At 43.4% G+C, this 21,402-nt stretch overlaps 1 protein-coding gene across 3 annotated transcripts in view; it reads right to left on the reverse strand.

The window, feature by feature from the left end:
* MPZL1 (myelin protein zero like 1) overlaps window positions 1–20,851 on the reverse strand; it is a 73,909-nt gene extending 53,058 nt beyond the window's left edge. For 2 of the 3 annotated variants that reach the window (XR_002343361.1, XM_013996806.2), the window contains exon 1: window positions 20,564–20,851. Coding sequence is in view for 2 of the 3 variants with exons in the window: in XM_013996806.2 (XP_013852260.1) it covers window positions 20,564–20,654 (91 nt within the window). In the remaining variant the exon portion in view is untranslated. The remainder of the gene's footprint in view (window positions 1–20,563) is intronic. The other variant, XM_005663141.3, reaches the window with a different exon arrangement.

Consider the following 21,402-nt stretch of genomic DNA (forward strand, 5'->3'; position numbering starts at 1 on the left):
GTCGACGTAGCTCTGATTCAACCCCTAGCCTGGGAACCTCCATGTGCCTCCGGTACAGCCCTAAAAAAAAAAAAAAAAAAAAAAAAAAAAAAAAAGACGACCCATGGAATCAGGAAAAGATCCATTAAAAAATCAATGCTGGGGGGTAGGGTAACAGAACACAGATTCCCAGGAGATGTGGTCTATCCACTAGCTAAAATAAGCTTTTCCTGGCCAGTGTCTCTCATATAAGGTATTTCTCACATACCTTATAGAGCGCACCCTGGGTAATGCAGAGGGGACGTCTTCAAGAACAACTGACAACAGCGCCAACAGTTTTATAAAGCAGGCTCTCCTGACACCTCTTAAAAAAAAAAAAAAAAAAAAAAAAACAACAACAAAAAAACAAAACTGATGCCATTACACCACCACAGGATTCAAAGAAAGCAATTGTATAAGGAGCCAAAGCATGACTGTCCAAACACAAAGCCAAACCAAGGCAAGGACGTGGGACAGCTACAGAAATAAATGGACTGCAAAGTGCTTGAACAATCCTTGACAAATACCACTTCCCTTGACTGGGCTCCTGATAAAAGTTGTTTGGTGAAAGGTTTCCGGTTATATTCTTTGGCAGTGTGGTCTGTGTTGACTATCAAACGTAGATCCACATTCTTGACAGATCAAAGAACAGAGCATGTTTGAGAGTTCACTGTAAAAAGTGAGGTGTTGGGTCAAAGCTCTCACCTTGATCTGTGGCCGTCTCGCCTAGGGTGGGAGGTAAGTCATGTGAATACCCCTTGCAAGCAATAGAGAATGACTTTGGGATTGTGCCAGAATAAAGTACAAAAGATTGGTCATACTGCCAATTCTAGACCATAGAATGCAGGCAATACGATTTTAGTCCAGAAACTTCCCACAGTACTTGCTAACAGTCACCCAACACGGCCAGGAGCTACAGTAGGCAGAGCCCAAGCCAAGGGTGGAAGGTCTTGGTACCTGGATCAGAAGGGTAAGAAGACCCTGTTGAGTTGCCCACCAAACCCACCAGAGTGCTTCCGGCCTAGGAGGCAAGGGAAAGGTCACCAAGCAGCTCCACCCAAAGACACCCCAGGGTACCTGTGGCTGGCAAGCAGTGGGCTAAAGACCCATCCCTAGGAGGCAGGGAGGTAGCAGAAAGGAAGCTTCCATGTGCTCTGAGGCTCTGAGGCCCTGCTCAGCCCAGTGTCTCATCAGACTTCACTCACAAACTACACAAACTACACAATTAAGACTTTCAAGGTAAACTCAGAGCATTAAATACTAAGCTGGTTATAAGGTCCTTCTGAATGCCAGGCCCTGTGTGACTATGCCAACTGTCTGCCCTTGAAGCTGGCTCCGCCAGCTTGCAAGTTCTGCAAAATGCTCTCACAAAGTGTCTGATTTTGAATGATAAAACTTATCAACAAGCCTATCAACTGAATGAGTCAAAAAAGAGTTCACAACTCTCTATGGTATCAAATATAGTACACATTGGGTTAAAGGTCTACCACCACCACCAATAAGCCAACATATCTATTGGTTTCTCATTTTCTCCAGAGTTGCTTATGTTATTAGTAAGAGCAAATTGAAGTGGTTGCCAGGTTTGGGAGGGGAAAAAAGGGAGGAAGAATTTATGGTGCACAGAGAATTTTTTAGGGGAGAAACTATTCTGCATGATATTTTAATGGTGGATATGTGTCAAATATCAAAATATATATCAAATATCAAAAATATATGTCAAAATCCAGATTGCACAACAGTGAACCCTAATGTAAACTATGAAATTGACTTAATCATAACGTATCAGGAGTTCCCATTTTGGCACAGTGGAAACGAATCTGAGTAGGAACCATGAGGTTGAGGGTTCGATCCCTGGCCTTGCTCAGTGGGTTAAGGATCCGACATTGCCGTGAGCTGTGGTGAAAGTCACAGACATGGCTCAGATCTGGCATTGCTGTGGCTCTGGTGTAGGCTGGCAGCTACAGCTCCAATTAGACCCCTAGCCTGGGAACCTCCATATGCCACGGGTGCGGCCCTAAAAAGACAAAAGACAAAAAAAAAAAAAAAAAAAAAAAAAAAAAGTATCAATATTGGCTCATCAATTATAACAACTGAACTACACTAAAACAAGATATTAGTAGCAGGAGAAATGGGAAGGTAGGTATATGGGAACTTTGTCCTTTCCACTCAATTTTTTTTTTTTAAAACTTAAAATGGGGGAGTTCCCGTTGTAGCTCAGTGGGTTATAAACCTGACTAGTATCCATGAGGAGGATGCAGGTTTAATCCCTAGCCTCACTCAGTGGGTTAAGGATCCAGCATGGCCATGAGCTGCCGTGTAGGTCACAGATACCGCCTGGATCCCACACTGCTGTGGCTGTGGCATAGGCTGGCCACTGCAGCTCCAATGAGACCCCTAGCCTGAAAACGTTCATACGCCACAGGTGAAGGCCTACAAAAGCAAAAAAATAAAAATAAAAAAAAAAACCCTAAAACTGCTCCCCAAATAATAAAGTGCATTAATTAAAGAGAAAAATGACATATCTAGAGTTTTGGCTCTAATCACAAAATTAACCCATTATTTCTATTCTGACTATGGTAGACTGACAATAGACTAGGGACTCCTTATCAAAATTCCTTCAGGCAATCCACGTTAATTTATTTTAAAAGTTGCAAAGTACCTTTTTCGCTTTAAAGTTACTATTCATATATCTGTCCATAATACAATTGAACAACATACTCTTATATACTCTATATTCCAAGCTTTTGACACTATGGAAAATAAGAATAATTTGGTCAGACTGAAAGGTGTTAAAAACTTTTAGGAGAGTGACATGCAATTTAAAATAATTCTTGCTGGAACAACACTATAAATCAATTATATTTTAATAGAAAATAAAATAGTTCTTGCCTCTATGTAGAAAATGGAATGGGGGAAAATATGGGTAGAAACAGGGACATTCGCTAAGAAGTTACTGCAATAGGGTGGGGGATGAGCTGGGGGTTTGGGATGGAAATGCTATAAAATTAGGTTGTGGAGTTCCCATTGTGGTGCAGTGGTTAACGAATCCGACTAGGAACCATGAGCTTGCAGGTTTGATCCCTGGCCTTGCTCAGTGGGTTAAGGATCCGGCGTTGCTGTGAGCTGTGGTATAGGTTGCAGACGCGGCTCAGATCCCGCGTTGCTGTGGCTCTGGCGTAGGCCGGTGGCTACAGCTCCGATTCGACCACTAGCCTGGGAACCTCCATGTGCTGAGGGAGCGGCTCAAGAAAAGGCAGGGAAAAAAAAAAAAAAAAAGACAAAAAATAAATAAATAAAATAAAATTAGGTTGTGATGATCACTGTACAACTATAAATGTAATAAAATTCACTGAGTAATTTAAAAAAAAATTTTTTAAAAAGAAGTTACTGCAAGTTGACTGAGTAATTTTAAAAAAATTTTTTAAAAAGAAGTTACTGCAAGTTCTTGGATAGAGTGGTAATGACCTGGACTAGACGAGAGGAGATGGAAAGAGAAATGAACAACAAGACTTCCTGCTGATAAATGAATATGGGAATGAAGAAAAGGAATGAATCAAGAATAACTCCAGGAAGTTCCCATCGTGGTGCAGCAGAAACAAATCCAACTAGGAACAGTGAGGTTTCGGGTTAGATCCCTGGCCTCATTCAGTGGGTTAAGGATCCGGTGTTGCCATGAGCTACGGTATGAGTCACAGACTCGGCTTGGATCTGGCATTGCTGTGGGTGGTATAGGCTGGTAGCTGTAGCTCCAATTAGATCCCTAGCCTAGGAACCTCCATATGCCATGAGTGCAGCCCTAAAAAGAAAAGGAAAAAAAAAAAAGAGTAACTCCTGGAGTTCCCTTGTCGTGCAGTGGGGTTAAAGATCGGGCATTGTCACTGCAGTGGCTTGGGTTTCTGCTGTGACTCAGGTTTGATCCTTGGCCCAGGAAATTCCATATGCCATGGGTGTGACCAAAAGAAGAAGAACAACTCCTAGGTTTCTGGCTTGAACAACTGAATAAATAAAGGTGCTTGCAGAGCTAGAGAATTACTTAGGGCGAAGAGAAATCAACCAGCATTTTTGGAAACGTTAAGTTTAGAATGTCTAGGAGACCTCCAAATGGAGTCAAGCAGAGACCTCTGAGGCTCAAAGAGGTCTGGCCTGTGTATAAATTTCTGAAGTTACAGGTGGTATTTAAAACCACAGAAGAAAATAGTATATAGTGAAAGATGAGGGTCAGGTGTGTGTGGTGGCAGGGGCAGGCCCTTCCAAAGGTAGATCAAAGAGAACAAATTATGGAGTTCCCGTCGTGGCTCAGTGGTTAACAAATCCGACTAGGAAGCATGAGGCTGCAGGTTCAATCCCTGGCCTTGCTCAGTGGGTTAATGATCCAGCGTTGCTGTGGCTCTGGCGTAGGCTGGTGGCTACAGCTCCGATTAGACCCCTAGCCTGGGAACCTCCATATGCCATGGGAGCGGCCCAAGAAATGGCAAAAAGCCAAAAAAAAAAAAAAAGAGAGAGAGAGAGAACAAATTATGAGAGGGAAAGAAAGCCAGAGGATGGGGTGTCAGGAAAGCCAAGAGAAGATGAATGGCAGGGGGTCTCAGAAGATGACTACTGGAAAGGATAAAGGGAGCTGGCAACTTGGAGTGCACTGGTGATCCTGACATGAGCAGTTTCCACGGCATGGACAAGGCAGCCATGAGAGTTGGAGGGAAGAACAGAGCTGTGTACAAAGACAGGAGTACAGACAATTCTTCTTGCTGAGATCCAGAGCCTGGAAATGTGGCTAAGGAGACTGTGGTACCAAGAAAAGATGTTTACAGAGTAGGAATTCTAGAGCTTGCTTATACTGTAATAAGAACGCTCTAAAGAGAAGCAACAGGAGTTCCTGTTGTGGTGCAGTGGTTAACGAATCCGACTAGGAACCATGAGGTTGCGGGTTCGATCCCTGCCCTTGCTCAGTGGGTTAACGATCCGGCGTTGCTGTGAGCTGTGGTGTAGGTTGCAGACGTGGCTCGGATCCCGCGTTGCTGTGGCTCTGGCCTAGGCCGACAGCTACGCTCCGATTAGACCCCTAGACTGGGAACCTCCATATGCCGCGGGAGCGGCCCAAGAAATGGCAAAAAAAAAAAAAAAAAAAAAAGAGAAGCAACAGCTAAAGCAACAGATCCTTGAGGAGATAAAAAGAGATGATAGGGTTGGGGGTTGGCTAGTTGATTACCATGAAGGGACAGAAGGGCAAGGGAGGTAAGAGTATTGGAAAGGGAGTGATTCTAACAAAGGACCATGGACTCCAAGCTGGAGAGGGAGAGAGGAGCAGCCAGGAAGTGACTAATGTAAATAAGAGAGTGGGGAAGAATCAGAAGTCTTAATGAGTTCCAGAAAGTCTTGCAGTGAGACTGGAAGGAGGTCACGCAGGATGAGATTTTGGAGTTGGTGCATTTTCTGGTAGTGACAAGGCTCGGAGAAGACAGCTCAGAGAAGATGGGTAAGAGAGATGGCCAGAGAAGGAGATGTTCGGAGTGGTAAGAAACAACTCCTTAAGAGATGGCACATGCCCGGGACTACCTGCAGGTGACTAAGGTCAACAGGGATTCGAAGACGCAAGGGGAAAAGTCCAGATACTCTGGGACAAACAAGTTCACTGGCTGCAATCCCCAGGTATACAGCTGCTTAAGAGGTCCCCTGGGGCTTCTTGAGGTGTCATGACAATATTTACGGGAAGGCAGGGCCTCCTGAGAATTTCCAATCTCCATGTCCACATTGGAGTAAGGTTACCTTATACTGACTTTTAGAAAGTTTTGATTTTTATTTTAAAAACTTTAAAAGCTTCTTTATTTCAAAAATTTCAACAAACTTTAACAAAGTACAGCAACATTCTGCCCATCCCAAAAATATATTCAACAAACACTTACTGGGGTCCCCCTATGTCCCAGGCGCATTCTGGGCCTTAGTGGAGATTTCTAGTCTAATGGGAAAGCCGAGAAATAAACATATAGGGAAGAAATAATGTATTTTCAGCTATAAACAGTAGGGAAAATACAAACTAGAGCAATGGATCAGCAAATAATGGGGTTAGTGATTGTATGCTCATTTTATTTCGTGCCACTGTACTGTTAATCGACATTGAGTGTCTGTGTTTGTGTTCACTTTTGTGTACTCTGACTCCTAAGTCCAATGTACTTTCCATTTAACATTAGTACATTAAATACCTTGAAATCTGGTATAGAACTGATTAAAAAAACAAAACAGGAAGGTCAATGAATTTTGAAACAAGATGTTTCAACACTCAATGGATGATATTGGTCATCGGTAGAGGGGAATCCACTCTGTATGACAGGGTTTCTGTCTAGAAAAACTCTCAGGATGCAGGAAACTATCAAGGTTTCCAATCAAGCCTTCCAGGATGTCTCGTCACGTCTAAAGTGTCACTGTGACACTTTAGTGACAGCACTCTCCAGTGAAGGGGGTGACTCAACTAATCTGACGTGTCTGTCACTTATATGCTTGCCATAGAGAGAGGGTCATTTCAGAGGCTGTCATCCCCGTTGTGGTCATTCAGTAAGCATCCATTGAGCTGATCCCATATTCCCTGGGCAATCTTGTGAGAATAGTCTTTGGACAGGGAGAAAAATGCTTTAACAACTCAATCCACTTAAACAGTCTAGGCCCCCCAGCATTTATAATGCTCACTGAACCCAAAAAGCTGACACAATGCTCTTACTGATACAATGCTTTTGAGAGCTTGGTTAGACAGTTTCCCCCCGAGCCATATCACTGTCAAATCCAATGTCTGAACTACAAAGTTGACTGCTCCCTGGATCTTGAGATTCTCAGTTTGGGAAGGACCTGCATCCCTATTTTCACTCACTCTCTCCTCTAATATTTATAGTTCCTAAATGAAGTTCAGCTCAACAGTTCACCTAGTACCGGCTAAACACTACATTCCAAGTATTATGCTAAGTATTGGAAACCTAAAGATGAATAAGGCACAGTCCTGCATTCAGAGAAACACTCATATAAAAAGATAATTTTAGGAGTTCCTGTTGTGACTCAGTGGCAACAAACACAACTGGTATCCATGAGGACGTTGAGTTCAGTCCCTGGCCTCGCTCACAAGGTTAAGGATCTGGTGTTGCAGTGAGCTGTGGTATAGGCTGCAGACACAGCTTGGATGTGGTATGGCTGTGGCTATGGTGTAGGCCGGCAGCTAAAGCTCCAATTCAACCCCTAGCCAGGGGACTTCCATGTGCCTTAGACGTGGACCTAAAAAGACAGGGAGAAAAAAAAAAAAAAAAGAAGAAAAGAAAGAAAGATTATTTTATTTTTATTTATTTATTTGTCTTTTTGCCATTTCTTGGGCCACTCCCTTGGCATATGGAGGTTCCCAGGCTAGGGGTCTAATTGGAGCTGTAGCCGCCAGCCTACGCCAGAGCCACAGCAACTTGGGATCTGAGCCACGTCTGTGAGCCACATCACAGCTCATGGCAATGCCAGATCCTTAACCCACTGAGCAAGGGCAGGGATGGAACCCGTAACCTCATGGTTCCTAGTCAGATTCGTTAATCACTGTGCCACGACGGGAACTCCAGAAAGATAATTTTAGATAAAGTGATAGAATAGAAACTTAGAGACAGGGCACTTGGCCTTGCCTCGGAATATCTGCCAGGTGAATTTGAAGTTGAAAATGGGAAGACTAAATAAGGATCACCAGCTAAATAAATAAGGAGATGGGTAATCAGGAGAGAGAGTAAACATACTATACAGAAAAATCAAACAGAAATGTTGCAAACAAGCAATAATGCAAGGAAGAGAATGGCAGAGGATAAGGGCAGAACATATGAATCAAGCTAAAGACCTGAGGAATTCCCGTTATGGATGAGATCAGCAAAGATGAGCACATGATGAAACTAGCAGAGAGCTGAGAGCAGAACCTAAGGAAAATCAGTGTTGGGGTACAGGCAGAGGGGGGATGCTTGGAGCAGACAGGGAAGAGATCAGAATGGTCAACAATGTTGAGGAAGCAAAAAAATCCAGAAAGGAAAGCACTGAAATAGGACGCCTGATTTAGCAACATCGAGTGACTTTATCAAAGGATCAAATGGGTGAGAGGAGGCAGAAGTCAGATTGCACTGACCTGAGATATGACCAGGAAAAGCTAAAACAGAGCAAGGCATACAACAATTTACCATCAGAGGAAATCAACAATTTGGGATTTTTCCCTTATGGCTTATCTTTCATAACTTGCATTACTGGTATGGTGTTTAAGTGTCAACTGGATTGGGCCACCAGCTGGGTCAATAATCTTTGATCGAAGATTACTGATTACTGTGTATGTTTCTACAAAGGTGTGTTTTTGAATGAGATTACCATTGAAACTGGCAGACTCTGAGTAAAGCAGATTATCCTCCCTTATGTAGGGGAGCCTCATCCAATCAGTTGAAAGTCTTAAAAGAACAAAGACTGACCTCCCTGAGAAAGAAAGCTACCAGCAGACTGCCTTTGACTCCAACTACACTACCTCCCTGAATTTTCAGCCTGCTGGTAGATTTTAGACTTAACAAGCCTCCACCATTGGGTGCCATTTCCTTAAAATTACCTATCTATCCATCCATCCATCCATCCACCCACCCATCCTGCTGGTTCTGTTTCTCCAAGAATTCTGACTAATATGAATTTTGGTACCAAGAGTGGGTCTAGAACAGAATTAAGGGTGAGTTTTCTGAATTGGTTCTGGCATTTCTGGAATTAGCTCTTCAGACTGATTAGATTTAAAAACACTAGCGACTCTATTTCCAGTAATAAAGAGAGCGATGATAGCCCACGGCACAATGTGGTAACAGAGACATGGAAATGCCACCACTGGATACTCCTAAAGGCAAGGTCCTGGACACAATGTATATAATACTTCTAAACGTTTCTGTCCAACTCATGAGTATAATCACATTGGTTAACTGCTCCTAAAGTCACTGGACAAAGGGAAGAAAGAAAAGGATGAGCTCAGGGAATCGAATTCCCAGCTCAAGTGCTCATAAATGACCAGAAAACACCTACACCTACCCTGAAAGGGGCCCTTAGCCCCTACAGCCGCAGAGCTGAGACTGCTGAAAACCAAATCCAGAAACTCATCCTGAGAGTGGCTGAATTACAAAGCAATGGGAATCCTACCCTTCACAGGGTGTCTATTATTAAAGTGAGGACATTGACTGAGAAGGAATGAGGACCCTGTGGAAAGACCCTAATAAGATCCTGATAAAGCATTTTACCCCTAAATATCGATGAGTCTTCTTGGCCAGTAGACCCCAGCCTGATATTAACCCTTTTGCCTGAGGAAATCTTAATGACCTCCCTGAGGCAGCTGCATGGAAAGAGGCTGCTGACTGCCTTCAGAACCTGGCCACCAGTCCTCTTTGTTTTCGGATTTATCACTAGACTCAAATCACAGAAGGCCTCTATCAGTACAAAGTGTGACCCATGAGGAGACACACTGCACTCCAAAAGAACTACTTGATTTTTCTAATTTATACACACAGAAATCCAGGGAATACGTGTGGAATGGATACTAAGCATGTGGAATAATGGTGGAAGGAACATAAAGTTGAATCAGGCCAAACTGATGGATATGAGCCCATTAAACAGATTTTCTGCACTTAATGCTGCAACTCAGGGAGTTAGAAAGGCTCTAACAGATTGTTTTGGTTCCTTGGCTAAAACATGGACCATAAGCAGACCCCAGAAAATGAACCTGAAATGCCAGACCTGCCTTGGTTTAATGCAGAGGAAGGGACTCAAAGGCTCAAGGAGACTGGGATGTTAGTGTGGATTTGTCATTTAAGAAAGATCATCCATCCTAGAAGATCCAGAAGACATGCCTTTCGGCATAACTGTGAGAAATAAATGTTTTGAGGCGTTTTGTTTCTGTTTGTTCACATCCGTAGCATGTGGAAGTCCGGGATCGAACCCACACCACAGCAGTGGCCTGAGCAGCTGCAGTGACAATGCAGGCTCCTTAACGCACCCTGCCACAGGGAACTCCGAGAGATAAATTTGTGAAAGGTGCCCCAGTATCCTTGAGGAGCCCTGGAACCACTCTTTTATGTAGGCCGGAACTTAACAGGGAAAACCACTAACACTGATGTGATGCTCCTAAACGTATGGAAGGAACTGCGTCCCGGAGTGGCAGTGGGACATGGCAGCACTTAACTGCCAAAGGCGAGGCAAGTATGGTTACCAGGGTGGAGAGCAAAGGGAAAGCAGCTTTCAGAATAGTCTAACTCACAGAGACCTGCAATATTGGCTAGTTAATTATAGTGTTCCTGGAAGTGACAGAGATGCTAAGTCCACTAAATTCTTATTGGATCTGTATAAGCAGAGAAGTTCTAGGTCATGTGAGCAAAAAAGTCTAACTTGAATCATAACAATAGAAAGTCATATCTCCTCAATCAAGTCCCAGATTTGAGCCAGTTTACAGACTCTGAATTCCTTGAATAAAGGGGAGGCCAGGTCCAAAGGAATTTGAAAGACGGTGTGTAAATGGCAAGCCATTAGCTTTATGTATTAAATGTGATTCAGAAGGTAGAATTTTTCAACAATAAAAGCCTTCTGCATAGTACAGAGAATTATACTCAATATTTTGTAATAACCTGTAAGGAAAAAGGATCTGAAAAACAACGTGTGTGTGTGTGTGTGTGTGTGTGTGTGTGTGTGTGTATACATACACAAATGTGAGAATCTGAGTCATTGTGCTGTATACTTGAAACTAACATGGTTTGTACATTAACTATACTTTAAAAACTAAATTTTAGGAGCTCCCTTGTGGCATAGTTAAGTTAAGGATCCAGTGTTGTCACTGCAATGGCTCAGGTCACTGCTGTGGCGGGGGTTTGATCCATAGTCCAGGAACTTCCACATGCCGTGGGCACAGCCAAAAAGAAAAAAGAAAACAGGAGTTCCTGTCGTGGCTCAGTGGTTAACAAATCCGACTAGGAACCATGAGGTTTCAGGTTCATCCCTGGCCTTGCTCAGTGGGTTAAGGATCCAGCATTGCCTTGAGCTGTGGTGTAGGTTGCAGATGCGGCTCGGATCCCACGTTGCTGTGGCTGTGGTGTAGACCAGCAGCTATGGCTCTGATTGGACCCCTAGCCTGGGAACCTCCATATGCCACAGGAACATCCCAAGAAATGGCAAAAAAAAAGAGACAAAAAAGACAAAAAAAAAAAAAAAGAAGAAGAAAAAGAAAACAAACCAAGAAAAACAAAAAATTAAAAATTTTAAAAAGAGATTACAGATTTTAGAAAACTGATATAATGTGTATACTATATTACAGGCCCAGCTTGTCTCAGGCAGCATCCCATAATCAAACACATAAGTATTTCTGTGGGGAAACATATGATTAGTCTTATCAAGTGGACCACAATTGGAAATAGTCTCTTATTAGTTCAGGTCGAATTTTGCAGCTAAAACAGTTTGTATCAAACTTAGGAAAAAACTTTCAGTTTTCAAAGCTCTGGAAATTCCAAAGTTGCTTATAAGAGTTTGTGGACCTATAATTTGAAATAAGAATGAGAAACTGCCCCTCAGCATTCTTTGTTCTAAATCCATATACAAATTCCTATCACCTCTGCTTACTATTAAAATATTCTCTAATTTTTCTAGTGTGTACACATCAGCAAGCCTTACTGAGGATCTTCTACACTTACAGTCACTGGGGAAAAAAAATTAAACTCCAAACAGCTGAAAGTGATCAAGACTGAAAGTCCCTACTAGTTAGGAGACAAGGACTGGAACTCCTGCTGGAGGCAGGCAGCAAGGCAGCAGGGCTACAGAACCTCTGCCAATGAGGTGGAAGAACCAAGGAAAGGCACTGGTGAGGAGCTTCTGGTTGGAAAACCCTGAGCCTGTTTGGACATCCTGAAGGGCAGGCCTGCCAGGAGTCTAACTGCAGAAGGATGTGCACAGCCTCCAGGGAGAAACTCAGCCCAAGGGAAGAAGGAAGGCTCAGTGGCTTGGTCCACATGTAGTGCCTCTGGATGAGGGGGCAAGGAGCCTTTCTGAACCTCGTTTGGTGTCAGACAATTAAATGGATTCATGCTTGGTCCTAGCCAGAGGGAGGGGTGTTAAAGTGAGAACCTACAAGAACCACACCATTAAAAAACCCCTGGGACACCTGAAGTGAACACAATATTGTAAGTCAACTATATTTCAACTAAAAAAAAAAAAAAATCCTTAGAGTTCCTGTCGTGGCTCAGCAGTTAACGATCCTACCTAGTACTAATAAGGAGACAGATTCAAACCCTGGCCTCACTTAGTGTAAGGATCCGGCATTGCTCTGAGCTGTGGTGTAGGTCACAGATGCGGCTCAGATCCCATGTTGCTGTGGCTCTGGTGTAGGCTGGCAGCTACAGCTCCAATTCAACCCCTAGTCTGGGAACCTCCATATGCCATGGGTACTGCTCTAAAAAGACAAAAAAAAAAAAAAAAAAAAAAATCTCTGAGGAGCAGTAAACATGATTCTTCATCATTAGTGAGGATGGTTTCAACATGGCAGCTTCATTCCTCTAGAGCAGAGTCAGCAGCATCAAAGCATCGGGTTCTTGGCACAACCATGACCACAGAGAGGAAGAAACTGGTGGATGCCTGGGACAGTTAAAGGGCTCTCTGCAAACATTCAAAACATCCTGGAAGCCTCCAAAAAACTGGTAAGAGACTTTGGAAGAGAAATTCTATAATAACGCAGAGTAGCTGCAAACATATCCTTTGAGGTTTGAGTCCCAACCCTACCATATATTAGCTTTGTAATTCTTTTTTTTTTTTTTTTTTTTTTTTTTTTTTTTGTCTTTTTGCTATTTCTTTGGGCCGCTCCCGCGGCATATGGAGGTTCCCAGGCTAGGGGTCGAATCGGAGCTGTTGCCACCGGCCTACGCCAGAGCCACAGCAACGCGGGATCCGAGCCATGTCTGCAACCTACACCACAGCTCACGGCAACGCCGGATCGTTAACCCACTGAGCAGGGGCAGGGACCGAACCCGCAACCTCACGGTTCCTAGTCGGATTCGTTAACCACTGCGCCACGACGGGAACTCCCCTAGCTTTGTAATTCTGCACAAGTTGCCCAATGTACAGATGAGGATTCATTTTCTCATCTGTAAAAGTAATAAAATAATTATCATCCAGAGTTGTGAAGAATAGATGAGATAATGTATATGATTGCTTAGCAAAGGTTTTGGCACATGGTAAGCACTCAATAAATGAGGGTAGAACAAAAGAAATAACATGAACCCAGTTTTTTGTTCAAACTTCTAAGTTATACCTCACTGAAAAGAGGAAAAAATATATATATAATGTATGTATTATATATATATGAAATCTGTATCTATCTCTAGATAGATAATGGGGTAATTAAAAATTTCTCCCTACTACCCACTCACTTTCTCTTTGCCCTTCTTAGCCATTTAGGAGGTTTCAAATATTTACGTCTTAACACATTTTTCTCTTAGGAACCTGAGTCCTTTAGTTACGTTTCCTAGTGACACCTTTCAGAGGAAGGTAGACAGCAATTACAACCTGGACATAACTGTAAGAAACTGTCTGGCACAGGGTTGTATAAGTTCTCATTGAAGCTTAGTCTACGATTTAGCACCTTCATCTTTTCAAGTGTTATCTGGAAGAAGTACATGATTATGTTAAATTTACAAAACTCTAATGTATTCTTTAAAGTTTGTAGAGAAAAGGATGAATTCCTTAATTTTGATAAAGGCATTGTTTAAGGAGTTCCCGTTGTGGCTCAGTGGAAAGGAATCCGACTAGGAACCATGAGGTTGTGAGTTCAATCCATGTTCTCTCTCAGTGGGTTAAGGATCCAGCATTGCCATGAGCTGTAGTATAGGTTGCAGATGTGGCTCGGATCTGGCCTTGTTGTGGCTCTGGCATAGGCTGGCAGCTGTAGCTCTGACTCATCCTGGGAACCTCCATATGCCATGAGTGCGGCCCTAAAAAGCAGTGGGGGAAAAAAGGCATTGTTTAAATGGTTTTAAATTGCATATAACAAACACCTCAGATCCCAGCAAAGAATATCGGTCTCAGTATAGAAAATGTTCATTGCAAATTCAGCAATATTTATTCAGTTGGTTACAGAGCACAGTACTAGCAAGCTCAAGTTAAGGATTTCATTCTATAGGGCAATCTTAGCTACTATAATAAATAACTCAGGCTCAGCAAAGACATACTGCATTTCTAACCCCAACCAGTCAAACCTAAAAAATGGGTAAAACGCATCACAGTTGTTAAAAAACTATTCATCATGACACAAGTCTGACAGTATATCAGAGGTATTACAAAGGATCAAACTTCTTATAGAGACCCTGAGTTTAGAAGGAAAAAAAGAAAAAAGAATAAATCAACGAAGGAGAATTTATCAATGAAATCATCCTTCTGTTCCTGGATAAACACCTAATGGGACCAAAGGGAAATTATAAGTGAATAAAAAAATTACAGCAGCCACATGCATTCAGAGATACTGAAGGAGTTCCCATCGTGGTGCAGCCAAAACGAATCCAACTAGGAACCAGGAGGTTTTGGGTTTGATCCCTGGCCTTGCTCAGTGGGTTCAGAATCCTGAATTGTTGTGGCTGTGGTGTAGGCTGGCAGCTGTAGCTCTGACTCAACCTGTAGCCTTGGAACCCCCATATGCCGCAAGTGCAGCCCTAAAATGCAAAAAAAAAAAAAAAGAAGAGGTTTAAGGCCACATGCATCCAAAAAGAAATGAGGAGGTTTAAGAGCAAAGATATAAAGGTCCCAGGAAGTAATTACGGACTTCTCAATTTAGGTTCTTTAAATGGTCACAAAGCCAACTGACCTCTGTCCTAACAGCCAAAATTCCAAGGACATAGGTCTGGACTCAAGCACATTGCTAAGGTCAACCACTTGGCAAAGTAAGAGGAGAAAAGGAAGAAACATCACTCATGATATACAAAGGCTTCATATCTCACCAGCCTTAGACACCAAGACCCAGAGACATATGACACTTGAGACCCCAATTGATGTTTCTAGTTTTTCTAATAATTAAATTTCCTTTGATGAAGACTAAAGATCAAACTAGTTGATAATGAATTCCAAGCCAAAGCAAACCATTTGTTCTCTTTTCAAAATGACATCGGAGTCCTCTTGTGGCACAGTGGGTTAAGGATCCAATGTTGTATAAATAAATAAATAAATAACATGATACCAATAGTCTTAGTCTCATTAAAATCTTCCCCAGGTTTAGGTACATGTCCTACACAGAAAATCCAAATTCTCAGATAAATGATACTTCAATAAAAACACAACTGATGGAGTTTCCGTCGTGGCTCAGTGGTTAACGAATCCAATAGGGACCATGAGGTTGTGGGTTCGATCCCTGGCCTCGCTGAGTGGGTTAAGGATCCAGGGCTGCCGCAAGCTGTGGTGTAGGTCGGCAACCCTGGATCCTTAACCACACCACACTTGGCTCAGATCCCAACGTTGCGGTGGCCCTGGCATAGGCTGGCGGCTATGGCTCTGATTGGACCCCTAGCCTGGGAACCTCCATATGCAGCGGGTGGGGTCCTTTCTAAGACAAAAAAATAAATAAATAAAAACACAACTGAGCTCCAGTTAGAGGATTCGAATCATCCAGGAGAAATGTGATTGTGACTACAGTAAATCAGCCTCAGTGGTGATAGAAAGGAATGTGAAAAATATTTAGCATGCAGACCAGCATTTACTAGACAGAGGGGAGGCAGCAACATTTCCACCAAACTATGTATATCATGTTTTTCCCAATTAAATCATTTTTAAAAGCTCAGTAGGAGAGATCAACCATTAATGAAATCCCACAATATATCCTTTTACTTTAAGAAACATCTATTTTGTAATGCCAATAACTTTCTCTCTTTTATTTTTACTGTAAACTTTCATAATAGGTGAGTATTTTCAATGTGGTGACTGTCTGGAATTTAATCTGTCTTTGGGTATTCACTACTTACTTGAAAAGTCTGTCACCTAGAACTAGGCTTCCTGCTGCATCCAAGGTACCTGAAACAGCACCTGGCACCCAGGAGGTCTCCATTTAGTTCAGTAAGTGAATAAAGACATTGTGAAAATACAAATTTGCACTTTATGCACTTTTCACATATACCCCTCTTTCACTTAATATTTGTCTTTATTTCTTCTTTTGGCAGCTTCTGATCCTAGTGAATACCCTGGAGTTAGGGTAAAATATTAGAAATATTAAATAAAAATATTTTTAAAAGAATATTAAAAAAGATGAAATTTTTGTTTTATTATATGAACTAGTAAATAAGTAAAAGGCTGAGGGAATTGATAATGAGATTTGTGGCCTTTCAACTACAGGGGTAGTGTCTCAAGCCTAAATTTGGTCAAAAAAAAAAAAAAAAACATTTCATTGATAAAACACTTAGATGCTACAACACACAGGATAAAAGTAATTTAAATACTAATTCCAAACCTGTACTGTTTTAAAGGGGTCAAAGAATGTTAATTCATTCCATACATTTCTGAATAAATACGAAACAGTACTTAAAGAGTGAAAATTATCAGATAATGCATAAAACCACACTTGGAAAAAATACTTCGTCTTTCAACTTTTTTTTTTTGTCTTTTTGCCATTTCTAGGGCCGTTCCCGCGGCATATGGAGGTTCCCAGGCTAGGGGTTGAATCGGAGCTGTAGCCACCGGCCTACACCAGAGCCACAGCAACACGGGATCCGAGCCACGTCTGCAACCTACACCACAGCTCACAACAACGCCGGATCCTTAACCCACTGAGCAAGGCCAGGGATCGAACCCACAACCTCATGGTTCCTAGTTGGATTTGTTAACCACTGAGCCACAATGGGAACTCCTCTTCTTTCAACATTTATTGGATACCTACTGTGCACCAGGCTACATTCCAACTACGTGTCACAAAGTACGAACAAACTGTTATCAAGACAGGCCTACACCTCACTGCCATTTGATACGATTATTATCTACTATATACACTACACTAAGCACTAGAGATACTTCTATCAACAAGACAAATGATTTCTGTCCTGGATTCTAGTGGAGGGAAAAAAAGAGAAAAACCACCAAATAGTGAGAAATGACAATAAAGACATAAATAGAGAGCCAAGAAATGATAACAGGGGACCCCTGTGGATAATGTGGCTGGAAACTGTCTCTCTGAGGAAGTGACATTACACTAAGGCCTCATTGATGAAAAGGAAACAGCTCTGGTTGAGTTCCAGATGTATTTTGGAGATGGGAGAATGGACTGGATGTGGGGATTGAAGGGCAGGGAGGAATCAAGGATGGACCCTAGGTTTCTGGGTTGAGCAATTACATGGATGGTGGCACCACTGACTGAAATGGGTGCTGCAAATTGCTGAGACTTAAACTTCATATATTATGTGTTCATTCCTGCCTAAGGGTTACCAAAGACATTCCAATTGCCAAATTCAGTGACGTATTCACTCTTTTATCTGACACTGTTGACCATTGCTTCTTTCTTAAAAACTTCATTCTCTCTTGGCTTCCAGGACACCACACTCTTCTGGTTCTTTTCAAATTCAATGAGCCTCCTTCTCAGGTTCCGTATACTGGAGGACTCTGTCCTTGGTCTTCTGCTTTTCCTTCAATACACTCACTTGGTGACCTCATCCAAGCAATCCACTGCTTTAACTGCTATCCACATAAAGCCTCCCAAATCTCTAGCTCCTACCAGAACTTTCTCCTCACCTTTAGAACCATCCACCCAACTGTTTTCTACCCACTCCTATGGAGATGCCTCAGTAGTATCTTAAACTCAACATATCCAAAAGGAACTCCATCATCCTCTTCTATGAACACTCCTATTTCCTCATCCCATATTTTTCATCATCGAAAAGCCCCACTTTCCAAAAATATGCCTGGCTACCCAAGCCCCAAACTGTAGCCCCAACTCCTCTCTTTCAAGTCCACATCAAATTGATTTCCAGGTCTTATCAAATTTACTTTCTACTGAGCTCTTGGTTATGTCCTCTCTTCATATCCCACACCTTTAATTCAGGTCTTCATCCTCTGGATTATTATAACACTCTGGTTTCTTAAGCCTTATACCATTCTAACCTACCCTTCACATCTCAATAGACAGAGAAATCCTTCACAGGCTCCCACAGCCCTCAGGATCAAATCTGGCCCCAAGAATGGCAAACAAGGAGTTCCTGTCGTAGCTCAGTGGTAATGAACCCAAATAGTATCCATGAGGATATGGGTTTGACCCCTGGCCTCGCTCAGCAGGTTAAGGATCCAGCGCTGTGTGGCTGTGGTGTAGGCTGTTACAGCTTCAACTGGACCCCTAGCCTAGGAACTTCCATATGCCATGGGTACAGCCCTAAAAAGACCAAAAAAAAAAAAAAAAAAAAGCAAAATCTTGTGAGTTAGTGCCTCTGACTGGCTTTCCTGCCTCAACCCCTACCATCTCTCCTATACTCTCCAACCTCCCATCACAATGACCTACTAACAGGTTCATGCATGACTCTGCATATCCTGTTTCCTCCCCCAATGCCTACTTGGCTTAGGCATCCCTTTTTCTAGCAGCCTAAACTGAGATGATGACTCCCCTTAGTACTTTCACAGCAAACCATTAAGGAAAGACTTCAATTGCTCATCTCATTGGTTCTCCCACATGTGTAAATTATGTGAGGCCAGGGACTGTCCTTAATAGAATACCTCTGGTGCTTAATACTTAAAAACTGCTTAATGTTTGCTAAATAACTGTATCTGGGTCAAACTCAAGAAGACAGTCTATAAAACACGAACTGTTATGTACAGTATCCAGAACAAGAAAAGATAACCTGGCAAGAAGAAACATTCAATAGTTTTCTAAAATTAACCAATAACATTAGCTGCAGACTTTCACATATTAGCATTCATCTTTCATTACTGAAAGGCTAAGTATGTCCAAGGTGTGTGCAGATGTTATTCCAACAATCTCTCTCTCTCTTTTTTTTTGGCTGCAGCGTACACACCACAGCAATGCTGGATCCTTAACCCACTCACTGATTGAGGCCAGGGATCAAACCTGAATACTCTTGGATGCTAGTCAGATTCGTTTCCACTGAGCCTCAATGGGAAATCCCTTTTATTTAAACAAAACAAACAAAAAAAACAAACCTCAGAAGAGACATTTATACATAATGAATTTTGTCTTATATGTACAAAGTACATCTTCACCTATCAATCTCCACAGGGTGGGGGACTTTTACAATTAGACTTTATAGTTCATGGAACCATTCATTAAATGTTATTTTTCCTGGCATTTCCTACCTGGTGCAGTGGATTAAGAATCAGCTGCAGCTGCCCTGGTGTCTAGAGGCACAGGTACCATCCCCCCGCAGGTGCAGTAGGTTAAAGGATCCAGCATTGCCCCAGATGCAACCTCAGCTGCAGCTGGGATTCAGTCCCTGCCCCGGGAACTTCCATATGCTGTGGGTGCAGCCATTAAAAAAAAAAAAAAAAAAGATATTTTCCAAAGATTACATTAAGGACTTTTCCATGAAACTAATTACTGAGTATACTCATGTTCAGATACTGTGAGGCAACTGACATTTTGCAAAACAAAAGAAATGAACAAGTCTCCATGGGTTCTTAGGAGTTGGCCCTCTTTATAACCATTACTTAACCACATTCTCAGACAGCAACAAGTACTCTGCTTTGAACAACACACACACAAACGCCTATGGGGGACTGCGGATATCCCTAAAAGAACTCATCCAATTCAATCAGTCCAGTCTCAGGTTTACCTTATGCCTCACTCACGAAATCTAGCAAGGAAAAAAAGGATTTTTTTTTTGGATAAAAGAAAAATGTGCCTTTTAATGTCCTATGTCTTGTCAAAAAATGGTGACGATGTCTCGAATGATTATGGATTTGCCCGAACTCTTAAACCAGGTCATTCCAGTGGTATTTCCAACTCTGCATTCTCACCCAAAAGTAATGTAAATTTCTTCTTGGTGCTCTGCAGACCCCAGAGATAAGCCAAATTAAGCTCCGGGACTCTTCTATCTCAGAGGCTTAAAAATGGGTACTTTACGAGGTTAAAAAAAAAAAAAAATTGCTTAAAACAGAGGAACAAACAACAAAGGCCCTACAAATGAAAAACCTGCAACCTTCCGCCACCTCCCAAAGGTGGAGAACGCCAGAAGCCCGGGTTCCTGAACCGGAATTCCAGGCGGGCCCAGGCGACCCAAAGTCACCATGCGGAGAAGGTGGGCGAATCAGCGAGGGTGCGATGCAGCCGCCCGTCGGGCCTGCTCTCCAGACAGATTCCCCCAGGAGTGAGCAAGGTAGGGAGTTTTTCCCCCTTCCTCCTCACGCAGGGACCGAGGAAGAAGAAAGAAGCTCCGCGCCTCCTCTGCCCGTAGCGGGGCCCGCGGTCCCCGCCCGCCGGCTCGGTTCCCCCAGCCCCAGAGCGCGTAGGCCGCGCCCCCTCCCCACCTCAGCGCCCCTCAAGCTCAGGGCCCGCCACCCTGCCCCAAGCCCCCGCCGCCACCGCAACACTCACGGAGTCCGAGCGCCGCCACCAGCACCGACCACAGCCAGCGCCCGCGGTCTGGGGCTGCAATCAGTGCCCTGGCCCCGGCGGGCGCTGCCATCGTCCTCTCGCTGCAGCCGCAGCCGCCGCACCCCCGGGCCCCGGTCCCCACTGTGGTTAGCTCTGCTCGGGGCTGAAGGAGCCTGACTCGCCGCCACCCGCGTCCGCTGGCACCTCCACGCCGCGCTCCCCGCTCGCGGCCCCAGGCGCAGCCAGCCAGCCCTCCGCCGCGGCCTCGGCTCCAGCTGCCTGCTCATTGGCCTGCCCCGCGCCCTTTGAAGGACGGGATTGGAAGGCACTTACTGTCCATCACCCCTCCCCCAGGTGTAGCCCCGCCCCCCTCAGTCCCACCCTGGCTCCTTATCCAGGCGCTGGAGGTCCTCGGCTGTCCGAGGGAACCGCCGCCAAGCCCTTTGCCTGCCTGCGTGGCTGCCGCCTGCCTTTCTCCTCTGCCTCTCTAAGGGTCCAACCCCCCAGATCTCATTATCTGTCCTCGCCTGTTTCAGCTCTTCTCCGTTTCTCTGAGCCTCACCTAAAGAAGCAGTTCATTTACTAAATTAAAAAAAGAAAAAGAAAAAGAAAAGAAGGATTAGGGTACAATGGGGAGAGACTTCTGATTCAGACTTCCAGATAGAACTCGTTTCCCCGCTTGCCCTGCTTCCCGAGGCGTGTCCTTTGCCTGGACCAGATAATTTATGTGTTGCAATTTGAAAAATCTACTAGCTTAAAAAGAAGTCTCCATCTTGTCTGACTCCCTTCTTAGGAGGCCCTCCTTTTGGTTTAAGAAGGGTCAGGAACTGAGAACACTT

This window comes from Sus scrofa, chromosome 4, assembly GCF_000003025.6.
Source record: "Sus scrofa isolate TJ Tabasco breed Duroc chromosome 4, Sscrofa11.1, whole genome shotgun sequence".
Classification (NCBI taxonomy): Eukaryota; Metazoa; Chordata; class Mammalia; order Artiodactyla; family Suidae; genus Sus; species Sus scrofa.